General features: G+C 38.4%; 1 protein-coding gene across 5 annotated transcripts in view; it reads left to right on the top strand.

The window, feature by feature from the left end:
* SOX6 (SRY-box transcription factor 6) overlaps window positions 1-16,918 on the top strand; it is a 414,778-nt gene that overhangs the window by 321,553 nt on the left and 76,307 nt on the right. For 3 of the 5 annotated variants that reach the window (XM_024731581.1, XM_024731583.1, XM_024731580.1), the window contains exons 9-11: window positions 5,087-5,236; window positions 11,459-11,684; window positions 14,690-14,877. In XM_024731581.1, the coding sequence (XP_024587349.1) occupies window positions 5,087-5,236; window positions 11,459-11,684; window positions 14,690-14,877 (564 nt within the window). The remainder of the gene's footprint in view (window positions 1-5,086; window positions 5,237-11,458; window positions 11,685-14,689; window positions 14,878-16,918) is intronic. The other 2 variants (XM_024731582.1, XM_024731584.1) reach the window with 1 other exon arrangement.

Raw genomic sequence — 16,918 nt, 5'->3', positions numbered from 1 at the left:
ATTAACACACGAATGAATGGGGGTGATGACTGGATGAGTGATTATGTGAAAATCGTGATTATGAGAATAAAAGGCCTTTCACCTTTTTTTTATGATGCTCTCCTTTGGAGATCTTATGTGATTTTATCACAGAAAGCAGGTATAAAAGAATATATATGTATTTCACATTATGGGAAATATTAGATGCGCTGTGACACCATCCATTATAATTTGACGTAAATCTGACTCCTTGGGGGGGGAAAAGCATGCCTTTCTTCCCAAATACAATAGTGTTGTAAAATGACCCTGACACAAAACATTTCTTAGGTCTTGGCCATAGGCCAGCGTGTGTACTCAAAGACACTCAAGAATTTTACCATAAGGCTGAGTTTGGTTGGTAGGACCTACTGTTTTGTGCTGAATCTAAGCAGACTTAGTTATTAAAGTGTCACTAGAATCCAAGGCTAGTCTCAGGACACAGAACTCCAGAAACACTACTAGAGGTAATATGTATTTGTGGGTTTGTGAGATCTTCATAGGACTTTCTTAATCCTATGCTTAAAAGATTGGCCAATGAGGGGCTTCCCTGGTGGCGCAGTGGTTGAGAGTCCGCCTGCCGATGCAGGGGACACGGGTTCGTGCCCCGGTCTGGGAAGATCCCACATGCCACGGAGCGGCTGGGCCCGTGAGCCATGGCCGCTGAGCCTGCGCGTCCGGAGCCTGTGCTCCGCAACGGAAAAAAAAAAGATTGGTCAATGAGTTAGTGATAAAGCATAGAAGAGAGTCTTTGTGTCTTGGTTCTAGTTCATTGCTCTTTCTAGGTACTTCTCTTTTGGGGATAAAGTCTGAAATTATTAATGTGGCCTGATAAGACCCTACCCCTCTTTCGCCTCTTCTCATGCAGCTCTATGCTCACTCAGCAGTCGCACCACGTTGGCCTTTTCTAAGTTCATCGAAAAATGTTACCTTCTTTCCTGCCTCAGAGCCATAATGGTTGATGTGTCTTCTTTTTGGAATGTTCTTTATCAACCTTTCCACATGGATAGTTGTTGAAGCATTACTTCCTTAGAGAAGCTATTCTGATCCTTGTAGTCCTTCAGGCTACATTAAATACCTATGTTAGACAGCCACCTGACATTCTATATTTTTCTTTCTCAGCACTTATTCTAACTGTAATTCATAGCATTTATTTAATACCTCCATTAAGGCAGGGACTACTTCTGAGTTGCTTGTTGTTGCACCTCCATTGTTTAGCACGGTGTTTAGTTAATAGTACACATTTAATAAAGATTTGCCGTTGAAAATTTCATCTGTACTGGAAATGTGCTTGAAAAGTACCAAGGTTGGTTCATATATCCATTTCTACTTTAAACGATAATGCTGGAATGAGAGCTAGAGAATTCTTATTCTAGCTCCAGCACTAACTATACGATCGTGGGCGTGCTACTTCTGTTCTCTCGACCTCAGCTTATCAGTGTAATGAAGAGGTCAGACTAGACTAAATGATCTGTTAAGCCCCTTTCAATTCCAGGTACTAAGTATGTTATTGTTCAGCTTACCAAAATTTTAGTGCTGGCTACTTTATTAAAACTGAACTAATAATAAAGGTAGGGTTTATTTAGCCATAAAATAGTAAAAGCATTTCTTAAAGTGCTCCTATAAAATATGAGTGATTTTATAATTTTGAAAAATATTTAACAAGGCTCATTTTTACATGTATGCACTGCATGTCTTTATATATTTTGGATAAAGAGACAATTCAATATCCCAAACAACCACTGAACATTTTTCAAAATTGAACTGGAAGAACCTATACTTACAAAAACAGTCTTCACCAAAGTATAAATGTTTAAAGGACTTTGGCTAAGCCTGTTATAAGCTTTACTGCATTGTTGATTTTTTAAACCTCAATGTTGTTTGGAAATTAGTATTCATTATTATTGTCATTATGACTATGAACTGTGTTCTGAGAATCTTACATGGAATGACTTTTGTAAATGCTTATGTAATAGTTAATCAGAGTTTAACCTTTTTCCTTCCTAAACCATTAGTTTTCAAAGGAGTTTTCTAACTTAAAGCTATTTATTTGAATAACTAGTATTTTATATTCTTTCAGCAAAGGATGCAGTAGCATTTAGGGAAACTTTAAATTTATAAGTAACTAGAATGAGAAGAAAAATTAGTACTACAATTTGTGTTAGAAACGTGTAAGATGGGTTAGTGAAGCTAGCAGTTATTGAGGAGCTATCTAGTCAACATTCTAAAAATGACTTCAAGAGAATAATTTCTTGTAAAACAGTATAATTTAATTTGCACTGAATTTATTTTCCTTTTATTTCTTAAAACTCAACACCATGAAATTATTCATTACATTTACAATAAATATAATCGTATACCACTGCTGTTGCCTCATTTATAGAGAGAATATCTCTCCTCCCTAACATCCAGGGATTTTATATATAGCACATTAATTCAGAAAATATTGATTGGTTATCTCTTATTTGCAAGTCACTATTGCTGATGCTAGGCATTCAAAAATAATTAGGTCGGGCTTCCCTGGTGGCGCAGTGGTTGAGAGTCCGCCTGCCGATGCAGGGGACGCGGGTTCGCGCCCCGGTCCGGGAAGATCCCACATGCCGCGGAGTGGCTGGGCCCGTGAGCCATGGCCGCTGAGCCTGTGCACCCGGAGCCTGTGCTCCGCAACGGGAGAGGCCACAACAGTGAAGGGCCCGCATACCGCAAAAAAATAATAATAATAATAATTAGGCTGATCATGACCTCAGTAAGCTTACAGTCTATCAAGCATGATAAGACATGTGCATAATTAAACACAAAGTTAAAAAAAGGGATAAGCGTTGCAGGAAAGGTGCAAATCAACTGTTAAGGATCTTTATCTTCCATCTCCTCCAGAGCTATATGCTTGTTCCAAGACTTTGAATCCTCCTTAGCTCCTAATACAGAGCCTGGCATATGGAACATATTCAATTAATGTTCGCTTAGAAGATGAGCTATTTGTGAAATTGTTCTGTAAACCTATGCCTATTCAATGAATGGCATTCTTTTCTCCAAGTCAGAGCTAAAGTCTTCAACCTGAAAAGCTCTATACTTCTATCTAAACTAATATATTTTGTTAGGCAGAATGTGAACATTTTTATTTTCATGAGCACTTTCTATCTCTACATTGGACTCTAATTTCTGATCTCTATTTCAAGGCTCATTCTACTAAATCTTATCTGATATTCTACTGTCCAGTTTACCCAGGTCTGTGAGTTTTACAGACTGTGGCTATACTTCTTCCTGCCTCTAACATATCAGTAACCAGAAGGCACAAGGAATTCTAAGGAATCAACAGTTCTAAGGCAGCTTGCCTCTCTTAGGTACAAGCCTTTAGAACGGGATGTAAAATAGATGATTGTCGAAACTTCAGAGGGAGCAATGAATGCTACTCTGTTTCTCCAAGGCAACTATATCGTTCAATTATTTTGAAGGATTTCTGAATTTAGTCAGCCTTTTAAAAAATAGATTTGTGTCCAAAGATTTGTTTTTCTGCTTTTCTTCACTAACTGAAGTTCCTTGAAGGACTCAAGATTGAGTCAAATTGACTTTCTTCTGATCTTGTGAATCGTGAGGTAAAATGAAGGCATAAATGATGTCTAAGGACTCCTGTCTCTCGAAGATTTCCTGACTCTTTAATACTCAATAGTAAGGCATATTGGTCATGATACCAGCCACCATAGAGCCAGTACTTTTCCCCTCCGTTCAGTGTAGAACTTTTCTTCACTGGCCCAGCATCCACCCCCCACCCCCGCGCCCCACTCCCTTTGAAGACACCTGGATGGATTTTAAAGGAAAAAGATATAAAAGGAAACAAGGAAAAAGGAAACAAGATAGTCCTTTCTTTCCCCCGAAGTTCTAGCAGTTTGACTGACTCTTACTTGTGAATTTTTCTTGCCACTGAGTCATTGCACATACAGAATTATGAAACTTTAATTTCTTTAGAGGCTTGTTATATTAGAAAAATTGGTCCAAAGAAAGCAACAATCATGACATAAGCACATCTGGCTCTTGCAAGCTATTCTTTATTAAGCTTTCATTTAATTACATGTGCTGAAAGGTCTGTCATTTTTTTTATTTGTCCATCTGAATGATAGTAATGCTGGAAATTACATACAAACCACCTGTTTTTCCCCCCATACTAATATGGCAAAGTTTGAGCTATTTTCTCCGTGGTTAATGAACTAGGAAGCTTTCTATTTATTATGATAGAAATATGACTATTAAGGTAGTCATAATCTTGATGGCTTAATTCTTGATGGTAAGAAGAAAAGAAGATATTTGAATGGCATTTTCAAGCATGAAATTCTGTTAAAATTGAGGTATCTGAATTCTGGTTAGCCATAGCAGATTAACACATTCACTTATCACCAATTTCACCCCAAAGCTGATAACTCTACAGTTAAGGATTTCACATCCTGTGCTAGGAAAAAGAAGCTTGATTTTGTTCCCCCACAAATCTGGCTATATTCTCTTTTGGATTATGTTATATGCTGCATAGAAATAAGACTCTGAGGAAGGAGGGACTGGCATTGGGCCTCAGGGATCTTGAGGGCAGCACTCTTATCATCCAGAAGGGTCAGCATCCCCAGAGAAGTTTAGTCAGTATTGGATTAGAATGATGTTCTTCCAGAAATCCCTAGGAAAGTTTAGATCAGTTTCTTAGTTCATAAATATTAAAATTACATGAATGGACATACCGACTTTTAAAGAACTTTTATGAAGATTTTAGGTACTAGGAAGAATATTTGAGACCATTTAGTCAAATTCCTTTTTGTATGATTGAAGACATTGAGTCCTAGAGCAATTCAATCCTTTGTTTAGGGTCATAAACTTATTTCTAGAAGGACCAGGAACAGAATAATGACTCCCATATCATTGCTCTTTCTTTCTGTTATACTGTTTATTCTCTTTCATTTTCCTCTTTTAAAATAGTGAAAGAGAAATTGCAAGGCTGTTAGAGAAACAGTTATCTAACAATACGGTAAGTTTTTTTTGAAACTCCATTTCAGCTGCATTTAAAGAGATGATGTTTGTCTTCCCTCTTTTGCAGCAGCTCTATGCCGCTCAGCTGGCCAGCATGCAGGTGTCACCTGGAGCAAAGATGCCATCAACTCCACAGCCACCAAACACAGCAGGGGCAGTCTCACCTACTGGGATAAAAAATGAAAAGAGAGGGACCAGCCCTGTAACTCAAGTTAAGGTATTTGCTTTGCAGGATTATGGAAACAGTTTGGAAAATAGCTTCACAAGAAAGGTAGTGAACCAGGCTGTGTTGGGAATAAACGGCAGGAAGCAAAACAGCCTAAAGGAACCCCAAAACGCTCCTCTTTATTGTAAATTTCATGATTGAGCACTGAGAAACAGGTGTTTCCCTTTTGATAACAATAGTGCCATATTGTGAGATCTTCACCTATATCTGCATACTTACTTCTCAAGAATTTTTCCCCTTTGGATTCTGGCGTTTATTTTTTAATGTTCATTGGCATGAATGGCCATGGTTTTATTACCAGTCTTTGTCATAGTCTTGTGACACTTCTCTCTAACTTCCTTAAACAGGTGGGGAGCCAACGTACAGTGCTAGAGGAGGAGGATCTCAAAACTTTAGATTGACAAAATAGAACGCAGTGCTAGACTTTATATGGTTTGTTGATAAAGCTCTCTCCTTCAAAAATAGTTATAAATGTGGTGGCTCTGAGGAATGAGTGGTGTCATAACGTAATCATGCTTTGATGCCATATATAGTTGCGATAGGATAAACAAGATTGCCCAAGTTATGACTGAAACATTAATAGATCCTTTCCTCACTGATTTTCAGTGTCTTAAAATGGGGTAGCCAGGAGGTGCTTGGTGACAGAGGGGAATTGATGATCCAGTCTAACTTTGTGCTGCAGCTGGTACTTACAGGCTTTTGCGATTGCCTTTGCTTCCTGTATTGAATTAACAAATTCAGACAGCTCAAAGAAACAATTGTTTTGTATCACTGACTTACCTACTTTACGGGATATGTTAAGCACAGATGTATTATTGTAATGTGCCCAAAGTACTGCACTTGGAGAAATTTTGCAATTATTTTTAACTCATTACATGGGAAACATCTAAGGCCAACAAAACAGCATTGAAGGCCACAGAATTACTGAAATTGTTTTATTTTCTAAAACTTGCAGATAGGGACTTTGAGATTTCAGAAAAGCCCTTAAAAAATATGGATCCCAAATACCAAAGATAAAAGAAGTAAACATAATTAGGATGGATAGTTCTGCCAGTGCCCACCCAAAGGAATTAATTTAATGCCACCCATGCCTTTAGATTCTCCAAAGAAGTAGATGAACATTTATGCTTTGTTGTTAGAAATATTGAGATATGACAATAGGCGGTTTACATTTAATAAGATAGTATTAACTTATGGAAACAGACTATTTATTTTGTGTTCCAAGAGTTTCTTTTTGTGAATAAGAGAACACTACCACTCTAACCAAGGCCCTTTGTTTAATTATAGTTGTTGGAGTATAAGCATATCAAACATCAGTGACTTGAGGTATTGAGTATTAGATATTTTAACATGAAAAAGTCATTTTGTAAGTGGGTTGGCCAAATGGAACTGCACCAAACCAAGCCTTTACTGGATGAGTAAAATGTTCCCTGGTTAGATTCAAGTTTATATTTGCTTTTACCATTCCAGTTTTGTGGGCCAACTGAATTTTATTACTCACTTGACCACATGCAAATTCTTAGGGAGTTCTCTATATAATTTGACTTGACTATACTTTATGTTAATAACAAAGGAGGCATTTATTATACTTATTAGACTGTTTATTGTATGTGTGAGTAAAAATATATAGACCAAGACATAAAGCAAATGTTTTAAATTTTTAAAATAACTCCTACCTATTATTACAGAAGTTCTGAAAATAATCTTATATTTTGCTAATTGAAAGAATTATGGTCACTAAAATATTTCATGTTTCTCTCTGTAGTCATTCTTTCCCTCTGTACATAACACGACTACGTGACATAGGGCATTGTTAGCTGAAGGTAACAAAAATAAAAAATAGACGGTCTTCCTTTCCTTTTTTCCCCCAGAATTTTTATTTGCTATAATTGTCAACATCAGCAGTAAGGATGTTTCTGTTCAAATGTCAGTTCTGTCACTTTTACTAGATGTGTCACCTTGGGCAAGTTACTTCTTTCAGCCTTAGTTTTTGCCTCTGTAAAATGGAAGTTAATATTTTTACGGGTCTTAAATGAGATAATACATCTTCTAGAATATAGTGACTATTCCATAAATGTTAGTATAGCGATGACATTGATGATAATCTGATGCTAATAAAGAAGATGGTGGTGGGTGGTAGTAGTGGCTGTAACTGAACTATCTGGTTGTATACCGAGAGAGATCCTAAAAGAAACCTAGAAGATTTCCATTTTAAACCATTATGGAGGAACAGGGATTTACTTACTCTCCAAACTTAAACAAGTAAAACTCAAGACACAATATATAAAACAGTAGTTTCAGACATTTCCAATAGGAGTACAGGCCAGTGACCCCTGATAGAAGAGAAACAAGTGAGGCAAGCAACACAGTTGTTCCATCTTACTGTCTAGAGAGAATTTCCAGGCAATAGTGCGGGGGCGGGCGGGTGGGGCAGGACGTGTAGCCACATGCAGTTTGGAAGGCTTCCCGAGTAGAGAGACAAGAGTTCAGAGTTTAAGGATGCCAAGTAGATGGAACTTGTGAGGTAGAGTACCAGAGGAGGGAGCTGTATATAGAGAGAGAGCACTGGAAATCTGCAGAAGGTTCCCCTGTATTTAGCTGAGTACTGATCAGCATTTGCATGTGAGGAAACTATCTGAGGCCAGGGAAAAAGACCAGATGTAGCAGACAAAACCATTGCAAGGTTCACAAAGAACTGAGAATGGTTTGTGTTCCCACTGGCCAGACTGGAAAGATCACTTGACACATGGGCACCAAGTAGAGTCCCCAGCAGGATATTACCTCACTAGTGGGGCCAGATTATCCCTAGATTAATGACTGCTCTGGACCTGCCTAACAAAGCTTAAAAGTAAGCCTAGTAAGGCTTTCCATGTCTCAGAACAAAGTCCACAAATACTTAAAGGAATATACAAACTAGGAAACCCAACACTGTAAAATTCACAATGTGGAGCATGTATTCAATAATTACCAGGCTTTCACGGAAGCAAGAAAATATGAACAATGATGAAAAGAATAATCAGTCATTAGAAACAACCCCCAAAATAACACAGATGATAGAATTAGTAGATAAGACAGTAAAAACAGCTCTTACAAGGGACTTCCAACTATAGCCAAGTGAAGAGGTAAGCATATCTGCTCCTGTTCACCCACAAAGTTTCTCTTGGGCCAGGACAGGCTGTGAGGACCAACAACAGGCCTGCCATTGTGGAAAGGGACTGACTTGACTGGGAGTTAATAGGTGTTTCCCATGCTCAGTGGCATTGTTGGTGGAAATGGCAATTATTGAATTATAAGAATAAATAATAAATTAGAATATACAGTCATACCTTTTTTATTTATTTATTTTTTATAAATTTATTTATTTTTATTTTTGGCTGTGTTGGGTCTTTGTTGCTGCATGTGGGCTTTCTCTAGTCGTGGAGAGTGGGGGCTACTCTTCGTTGCGGTGTGCGGGCTTCTCATTGCGGTGGCTTCTCTTGTTGCAGAGCACAAGCTCTAGGCACGTGGGCTTCAGTAGTTGTGGCGCGCAGGCTCAGTAGTCATGGCTCGCGGGCTCTAGGGCAGAGGCTCAGTAGTTGTGGTGCACAGGCTTAGTTGCTCCGCGGCATGTGGGATCTTCCCGGACCAGGGCTCGAACCCTTGTCCCCTGCATTGGCAGGCAGATTCTTAACCACTGCGCCACCAGGGAAGTCCCATAGCCTTTTTTATTGAGCTTCATTTTATTGTGCTTCACAGCTATTGCACTTTTTACAAATTGAATGTTTGTGGCAACCCTGCATAGTCAGATGATGGTTAGCATTTTTTTAGCAATAAAGTATTTTTTAATTAAGGTATATACGTTGTTTTTTTAGGCATAATGCTGTTGCACACTTAATAGACTACAGTAGTGTATAGACGTAAGTTTTATATGGACTGGGAAACCAAAAATTCATGTGACTCGCTTTATTGTGATATTTGATTTACTGCAGTGGTCTGGAACCAAACCCATAATATATGTGAAGTTTGCCTAATATTCAATACTGAGTAAAACCAGGTGTTATAAACTCCATATATTCAAGAATATAGAGGAAAACATGAACATTATAGAACAAGACATGGAAAACTTATATTGAATGTCTGGAGATGAAAAATACAGTGTTTGAGATGAAAAGTACTCTGGATTAGTACTGTTTTGCAATAGCAACAGATTAGATATTATAGAAGAAAAGACTAGTGAACTTGATGACATAACAATGAAACTGTCCAGAATGAAATACATAGAAAAAAGACTATCAGTGCTGTGGAACATCAAATGGCCTCATATATGCAACTGGAGCCCCAGGAGGAGAAGGAAGGGACAGAAAAATATATTTGAAGAAGTAATGGCTGAAAATTTTCCAAATTTGAGGAAAACTCTGAACTCAGGTACCTTATGAAGCTTGGTAAACCCCAAGTAAAAGAAATGTGGAGAAAACTAACTAAATACCTAGTTTATAAATCACTATTTTTAGATAGGAGTAAAGGAACTAACTAGTCTAATATCCTTTGAGTTCAGAGCAAAGGCAGGTAAATTGTAATTAAGCATATCAGATAATTTTGACATTTGTAATGGATACAACTGTGTTTCCTGAGAACCTATCCTATGTCTGGATAGAGATAAAAGTGCATTGCACCATAGATGTGCCAGATTACTTATTTCCTACCAAGACAAACAAACAAACAAAACAACAGAATGAAGCTAGGGTATCCCTACATTATCAAGTGACTTATTTTAGCTGATAGTTTAGTAGAAAAAGGGCCTGGGATTTGGAGCCCAATAAACTATAATTCAAATTTTGTCCCTCCATGTATGACTTTGGACAGTCATTTTATCACTCTGACTGCTTCTTCCTTTGTAAATTTAGAATACTACTGCCCAGCCTCATAGAGTTATTGGTAGTTAAATGAGCTAATATTTGTGAAAACGTCTAGCACGGTGTTAGTACATAAAGGTTCCTCTGTGCATGTTATTTTCGTTTTCTCTTTCTAATCCTCCTTCCTGAGTACTGTTTTCTGGCATCCCTTTTTGTTCCCTCTTAAACAGTGACCATTAGTACTGGAAGAGACCTTAGAGATCAGCTAGAATCAGACCCTTTTTTCTATAGATGAAGAAATCGAGCCCAGAGAGGTCACATGTTTGCCGCAGGGGAGAAAGTTCAGTTTCCAAGCTCTACTGTGTGTTTTAAACAATAACATTAAAAGCAAGTTCTCTGTGTCTTCTCAGAAGCAAAACAGGAGTTAACATTTGCTGACAGTTTTATTTTAAACACAATAATGCAGATCTTAAAACTGAACATTTAAATGAATATGCTCATATTACAATTAAATTTCTAGAATGATGGAAGTGTTGTTAAGGGTGTTTTATGGCAGGATAAATGAAACAAAATGAAGGTGAGGAGCTTAGCTTTCAAGCTCCTGCTAAAACCAGAGTTACAAGCCAGGTATTTGAATACTGTGCTCAGTATAGAAAAACAGGCATCTTAAAATAGACATTCTGTAAATATATGTAGCAAAGAATATAAAGAGACATCACTTTAGACATGAAAAATAAATTGTATATAGCATGGTATGTAAAACATAATTATAATGTGTGCTTGCTCTTTGCAAAAATTAATTTTAAACATAAATAGAGACCGGAATATAGACCATGAAGAGTGCCCACACCCAGGAAGCCACATAGAAGCCATGCTGTGGCATGCGGCTCCCTGGGCAAAGGCCCAGAAGAGCAGAGGAAGGCTTTGTGTTTCCATTTTTAAAGTACTTGCTATTGTTTGATTTAAAATATATATTAAAAAATTAGTGGCAGAGCCTATTTATAGTTCCAGGAACTTTTCAGAGAGAATAACACAGAAGCACTACAGAGCTGCTGAAATTTTAAATAATTCTTTGTAAATGCCCTAGGTTAATTTAGATCCCTGAAAACACATTAGGAAATTAAGCTGTAATGTGAGCTAATTCAGTTTTTATTTGGCAAAAAGAATGATCCAACTGCACAGTTAATGTAAATAGAAACATAACACAGGGAAATTAATGAGGTTTCCTTCTGATGAATCTTCAAGGGGGTAGATCATTAGCTTCTTTTGTTATTATCGCAGGAGAATGTGGCATTGTCTCTGAGGTATAAAATAACTGTGGCTTACTAAGTGATAATGTGCTTCATTTAAAAAAAAATAATTATTTATGGTAAACTTGTAGGATGAAGCAGCAGCACAGCCGCTGAATCTCTCATCCCGACCCAAGACAGCTGAGCCTGTAAAGTCTCCAACATCTCCCACCCAAAGCCTCTTTCCAGCCAGCAAAACCAGCCCTGTCAATCTGCCTAACAAAAGCAGCATCCCCAGCCCCATTGGAGGAAGCTTGGGAAGAGGATCCTCTTTAGGTAAATGGAAAGGTCAACACCAGGAAGAGACTTACGAATTAGGTAAAAGAAAGCAAAACATGTTTACTGATGACTGATTCTTGTTTCCAAAGTGTTCCTTAGTCCAAGAAAAAAAAAAGTGAAAGTAAATAAAGTAAAAGTAAAATCTTTTCTACTGAAACATAACCCAGTTATAGTGTCTTGGGTGACTAGAACTTTTAGAAAAGGTTATAATATAAATCCTGCTGGGATGGGTTCTTCAGATGATGATGAGTTAGATCCAACACTCACAGACTTAGAAATTTCTGTGTTTGGTCAGTGCTTTGCCACTGAAGGAACTCTAGGCAGATTAAGAGTGAGCATGAACCCTCCAAGGGCCTAAAGGAACCTGGCCTAAAAGCTGCCTGCCAAAAGTCCAAAATTTGTTTGACATTTTATATTTTCTTTGTAAAATGTTTGTGAATTTTACATCTTATCCCATATCAGTTTTGCATTGAAGCAAATATGAATGACACGCTTGATTGCCATCATATGAAATAAAGTTAATGTCTAGTAAGATATGTCATAGTGATCCTCTGCCTCCTTACATTCTCTGATGTATTGCCGGGTATCTCTAGGGATATTCATACCCAGGTATGAGAAGTATAGAGAAAAAAATGGGATTTGGCATCAGGCAGACTTGGACTGAGAGAGAGCCTTTACTTACTAGCTATGTGACCCTGTGAAAATTATTTAATATTTTTGAACTCAGTTTCCTAATATCTGGAAGGGAAATATTATTACCTAGCTCATAGGTTGTTATGAGAATTAAAAGAGAAAAAAATATATAAAGTGCCTAACATGGTATCTGGCACCCAGAAGGCATGCAATTTAAAAAGACTGGACAACCGAATAGCAACACATTTACATATACATGTGGAATGAGACAGTAATTGGGAAAGCACGAAAGCATGTAGTAGCAGAGAGCCAAATAAATATGAACATTATTGTTACTATGCTCTATAAGTCTCTTAATTTTCAAATAAAGACACAAAATTTCAAAGGGATTAAGGACTAGAGCTAGCATTTCTTCACCATATTACCTTCCTTGTGTTGTTGAATCCTATAGCCTGAATTGCTTCCTGTAATAAATAAAATAATGTGTAAGTGTAGCCATTTACAATTTAAAAAACCATTTTGCCTATCTTATCTCATTTGATTTTACGCAATAATCGAATGAGTTAGGTAATATATTATTATTACTCTCATTGTATAATAAATTGTGGTCTTACAGTTAAAATGACTTGCCCACAGCCATGTAGGTATTAATTAGCAGAGTCAAAACTAGAATCCAGGTCCTCTGACATATAACTCATATATTGCTCTTTTTATAAACTCACAGTTGGAATATATGCTGAGCTATGCTGAATCTAAGTGAATCTTCTGATGATGAGATGTAAATCTTCCTCATTGAAATTGGGGACATTAGGATCCATACAGCAGCCTATTCTCTTTTTGAGTTAGGATGCCTCTTTCAGGGGCCCAGAGGTTTTCACTCCAAGTCAGTGGGATTGCTGTGGGAAAGAGAAATGAATCATTTCCAGCATGTGAATATGATTGCTGAATTGTTGAAAGTCGTGAGATGAGGGGGAAAAAAAGCCAACATGAGGATAAATAATAGGCTTGATCTTGAAATGGCCCTCCTATAATCCACTTCTGAATTTTGTTTGGAAAGCATTTGTCTTCTGTACTGAGCATTGTGAGGGACAAAGACGACTGTTTCACAGGCCCTGCTCTTATGGAGTTTATACCTCAGCAGAGCGTATTCTTTAGATCGTGAGCTAGAAATGAGCTGAAGTAATAGTACTCTTGTCCAGACAATACTGGATAGAATTTTTTTTTTTAATCAGAAAAGCTTCAGAGCAAAAGATATGGGTTTTCTATATCCTAAAAAGTGGCTGTTTAACTTTCTAGAACTTTTCCGTAGATAGTGTTGGTGGTATTTTCTAAACTCAAGTACATACACACATGCACTGCACACACATAGACGTGTGATGTGAGCTTGATTGTAGTCTGATTTCCTCTGTCCCTTCTGTCTCTGTGAGGTGTGTGCACACACACACAGATATACACACATACACACACACACATGCATGTGCTATGAAATGCTCATACCAGGATACATGCAAGCTGATCCCATTAAACTTTATCACAGCAGCTGAAATCTATCAGTCAGCAAGCAATTGCCTTCTTTTTGCCTAAAATTGGAAAGCCTCCTCTAAAGTATTAATTTTAACCTACAGTAAAATGCAAGATATGGAGGAAAATTCGTTTAATTTTGAATTTTGTCCTTCTGTGTTGCATGGAATATAATGAAAGTAAATGTTTTCACTTTATTTGAAGCTGTATACTTATGTGAAATCCATTCCCACACGTACAGCCTTACTATCACGAAGACAGGGAACTGGGAACGGTGGGTGTTCCGGTTGGGGGTAGGAAATGGGCTGTCATTCTCTTAGTAAATAACGGAGGCAGCATGGTGAGTAGAATGCTTCACTAACCAGCCAGTGATTGGGGAACAGAGTGCGGTATGTCCCTTCCCACCCCTTCTCTCCTGCAGTGGACATATGAACACACAGATACAGATATCTGCCAAAGGACACATGTAGCCTCACAGATTTTTTTTGGCTGGGCCAGAAACAACTTTGCTGTATTAGCACACCAGATATAATGGTCAGCCTGCACAGATGTCTCTGCACCCATCCCCAGCCCCTTTCTTCACCACTACTGCCCCACTAATTCTTAGATATAGCCAGAATATATATATATATATGAATCTAGGAACCTTCATCTGTGAGGAGCTGTGTTGACAGAACCCAGATAAACTGAAACGCTGGTCCTCCGAGGGCTAAAACAACCCCAGCACAGCTCGTTACCCTGGACTTCTGTGCTGTATTGCAGTTTTCTTAATAGCAAATGTGTCTCTTCCTTCTTCAGAGAATGTGGTATTATACAGGGGAGTGGGTAGTAGCAGTATTTTTTAAGAGTCTAACCTTACAAGCCTCTAATAATGCATCCTGTATATGCAGATATCCTGTCCAGTCTCAACTCCCCTGCCCTGTTTGGGGATCAGGATACAGTGATGAAAGCTATTCAGGAGGCTCGGAAGATGCGCGAACAGATCCAGCGGGAGCAACAGCAGCAACAGCCGCATGGTGTTGATGGGAAACTGTCTACCATGAATAATATGGGGCTGAACAACTGCAGGAATGAAAAGGTAAAACTTGCTTCCCTCCTTCTCTGGCTCTGCCAGACCCATTGACTCATTTTTATCTGGCTCTTTCCAGGCTCCCAAGCATCAAACTGCAGCCAAAGATTTGGGGTCCTAGCTTGAGGGCTTTCTTGCATCACACTTAATCATTAGTGCTGATTAACAAATACACCCTTTCCCACTTAGTGTGGGTCGCCTCCCAGGTACCCAACCAGGCACCCAACCTACCTGTCTATTGGTGTTTATCTGTCCCATTCCAAAATATTTAGAAATATCTTATAATAAAGGGGATGTATGACGTTACAAGACTATCAGAATATTAAAAAAGGAAGAAGCATATATGCTCACAGTGAAGGCTAATACATGACCATGACTCATCGTTCAGTTTATTACTAAGCTTCCTATCTGCCTGGGCAAAACAGAAAACAAAGCAACTTACAAAATGCATTCATTTAGTTTTTGATTCAACAAATTATTTATCGAGTGCTTATTCTGTAATAGACACTGTTCTAGGCACCGGAGATACAGCAGTGAACAAATCAGACAAAAATCTCTGTTCTTATAGAGCTTACATTCTAATAGGGGAACACAGATGAGGAAAAAATAAGCAGTTAAATACATAATGAGTAATGTCAATAACATCAGGAGGTGACTCAATGCCATGAGAAAAATGGAAGCAAGTTAAGGGAATAGGGAGTTACAGGATTGTGCTTTTAAATAGGTTGGTAGGGACTCTGCGGAAGTGTTACAGAGTAGAGAGATCTGAAGGAACCCCTGTGCAGGCCACATGAAGAGCATCCAGGCAGCGGGAACAATAAGCTTAGAAGCTCTTAGAGTGTAGGACCAGCAACGAGGAGACCAGCGTGGCAAGAGCAGCTTGAGGGAAGGGAGAGCAGTGGGACGTGAAGTAAAGTGATGGCCTGGGGTAGAGTGTGTTAGACCTGTAGGCCTTGGAAAGGCTTTGTGTTTCACTCTGAGTCCTATGGGAATTCCTAGACTGGTTTTGTCCAGGACATTGACATGAGCTGATTTACATATAAAAGGATCATTCTGCCTAATGTGCAAGAACAGACTGCAGGAGGTTAAGAATGGAAATAGGCAGACCAGTTGAGAGGCTATTGTCATACACTGGGTGAAAAATTCTGATTATTGGATGAATGAATGATCCTTGCCATTCCTTGGCTTGTCTCTGCATCACTCCAGTTTCTGCCTCCCTCTTCACATGGCTATCTTCCCTCTGTGTATGTCCCCCTGTCTCCAAATCTCCCTCTTCTTATAAGGACATCAGTCATTGGATTTAGGGTCCACCCTAATCCAGTGTGACCTTATTTTAACTTGATTATATCTGCAAAGACCCCATTTCCTATAGATAAATAGACAGATTATATAATATGTTAAATTATTCATTATTTGCCTCCTCCCTCCTCCACCTTGATTGATCTCTTGGCGGGAGGTTCACACCAGGTAAGAGAGAAACTGTCTGGGGGAATGGTGGGTCTTTTGGTGTTGGTTAAGCCATAAACTTTTACATATTGGAGACCTGCTATGCACATGCCAGTCACCGGATCTGCTCAATCCCTTAGGTGCCCCACTCCCCATTAAGTGCTCCATCTTTGGCAGTGGGCTCACAGAGCAGAGCCCCTCTTTAAGAACTGCCTCAGTAGATGGTTACATATACAGTAAGGTTTCAGGACCACAAGAAAAGAAAAGCCTTGCTCCCAGACCTTTTCTACCACTCTGATACTAGAGATAAACACAGTCAATCTTTTGACTAAGACACTATACTATATACTCAGTGAGCACCATGAAATAGTAACATATTTAATCTTAATGTGAATAACTGTAAGATATTTCTTGGGGACCTAGATAGGTAAACACATTTTGGCATAGGGATACTGGGTGGGAAATTGGGTTAAAAGCAAGAGAATGGGTACATGCACCAGAGACCATCTCCTACCTTATGGTTTTGTCAATGGTTAATCCTAAAATTAATATGAGAAGGATGTTAGTGATTTGTTTAACTGAGTCTTTTAAAATTTATGAGTTT

This window comes from Neophocaena asiaeorientalis, unplaced genomic scaffold, assembly GCF_003031525.2.
Source record: "Neophocaena asiaeorientalis asiaeorientalis breed wild unplaced genomic scaffold, Neophocaena_asiaeorientalis_V1.1 scaffold571, whole genome shotgun sequence".
Lineage (NCBI taxonomy): Eukaryota > Metazoa > Chordata > Mammalia > Artiodactyla > Phocoenidae > Neophocaena > Neophocaena asiaeorientalis.
Note: the sequence above shows the minus strand (reverse complement) of the source record. Positions and strands in the feature narration are given on the sequence as shown.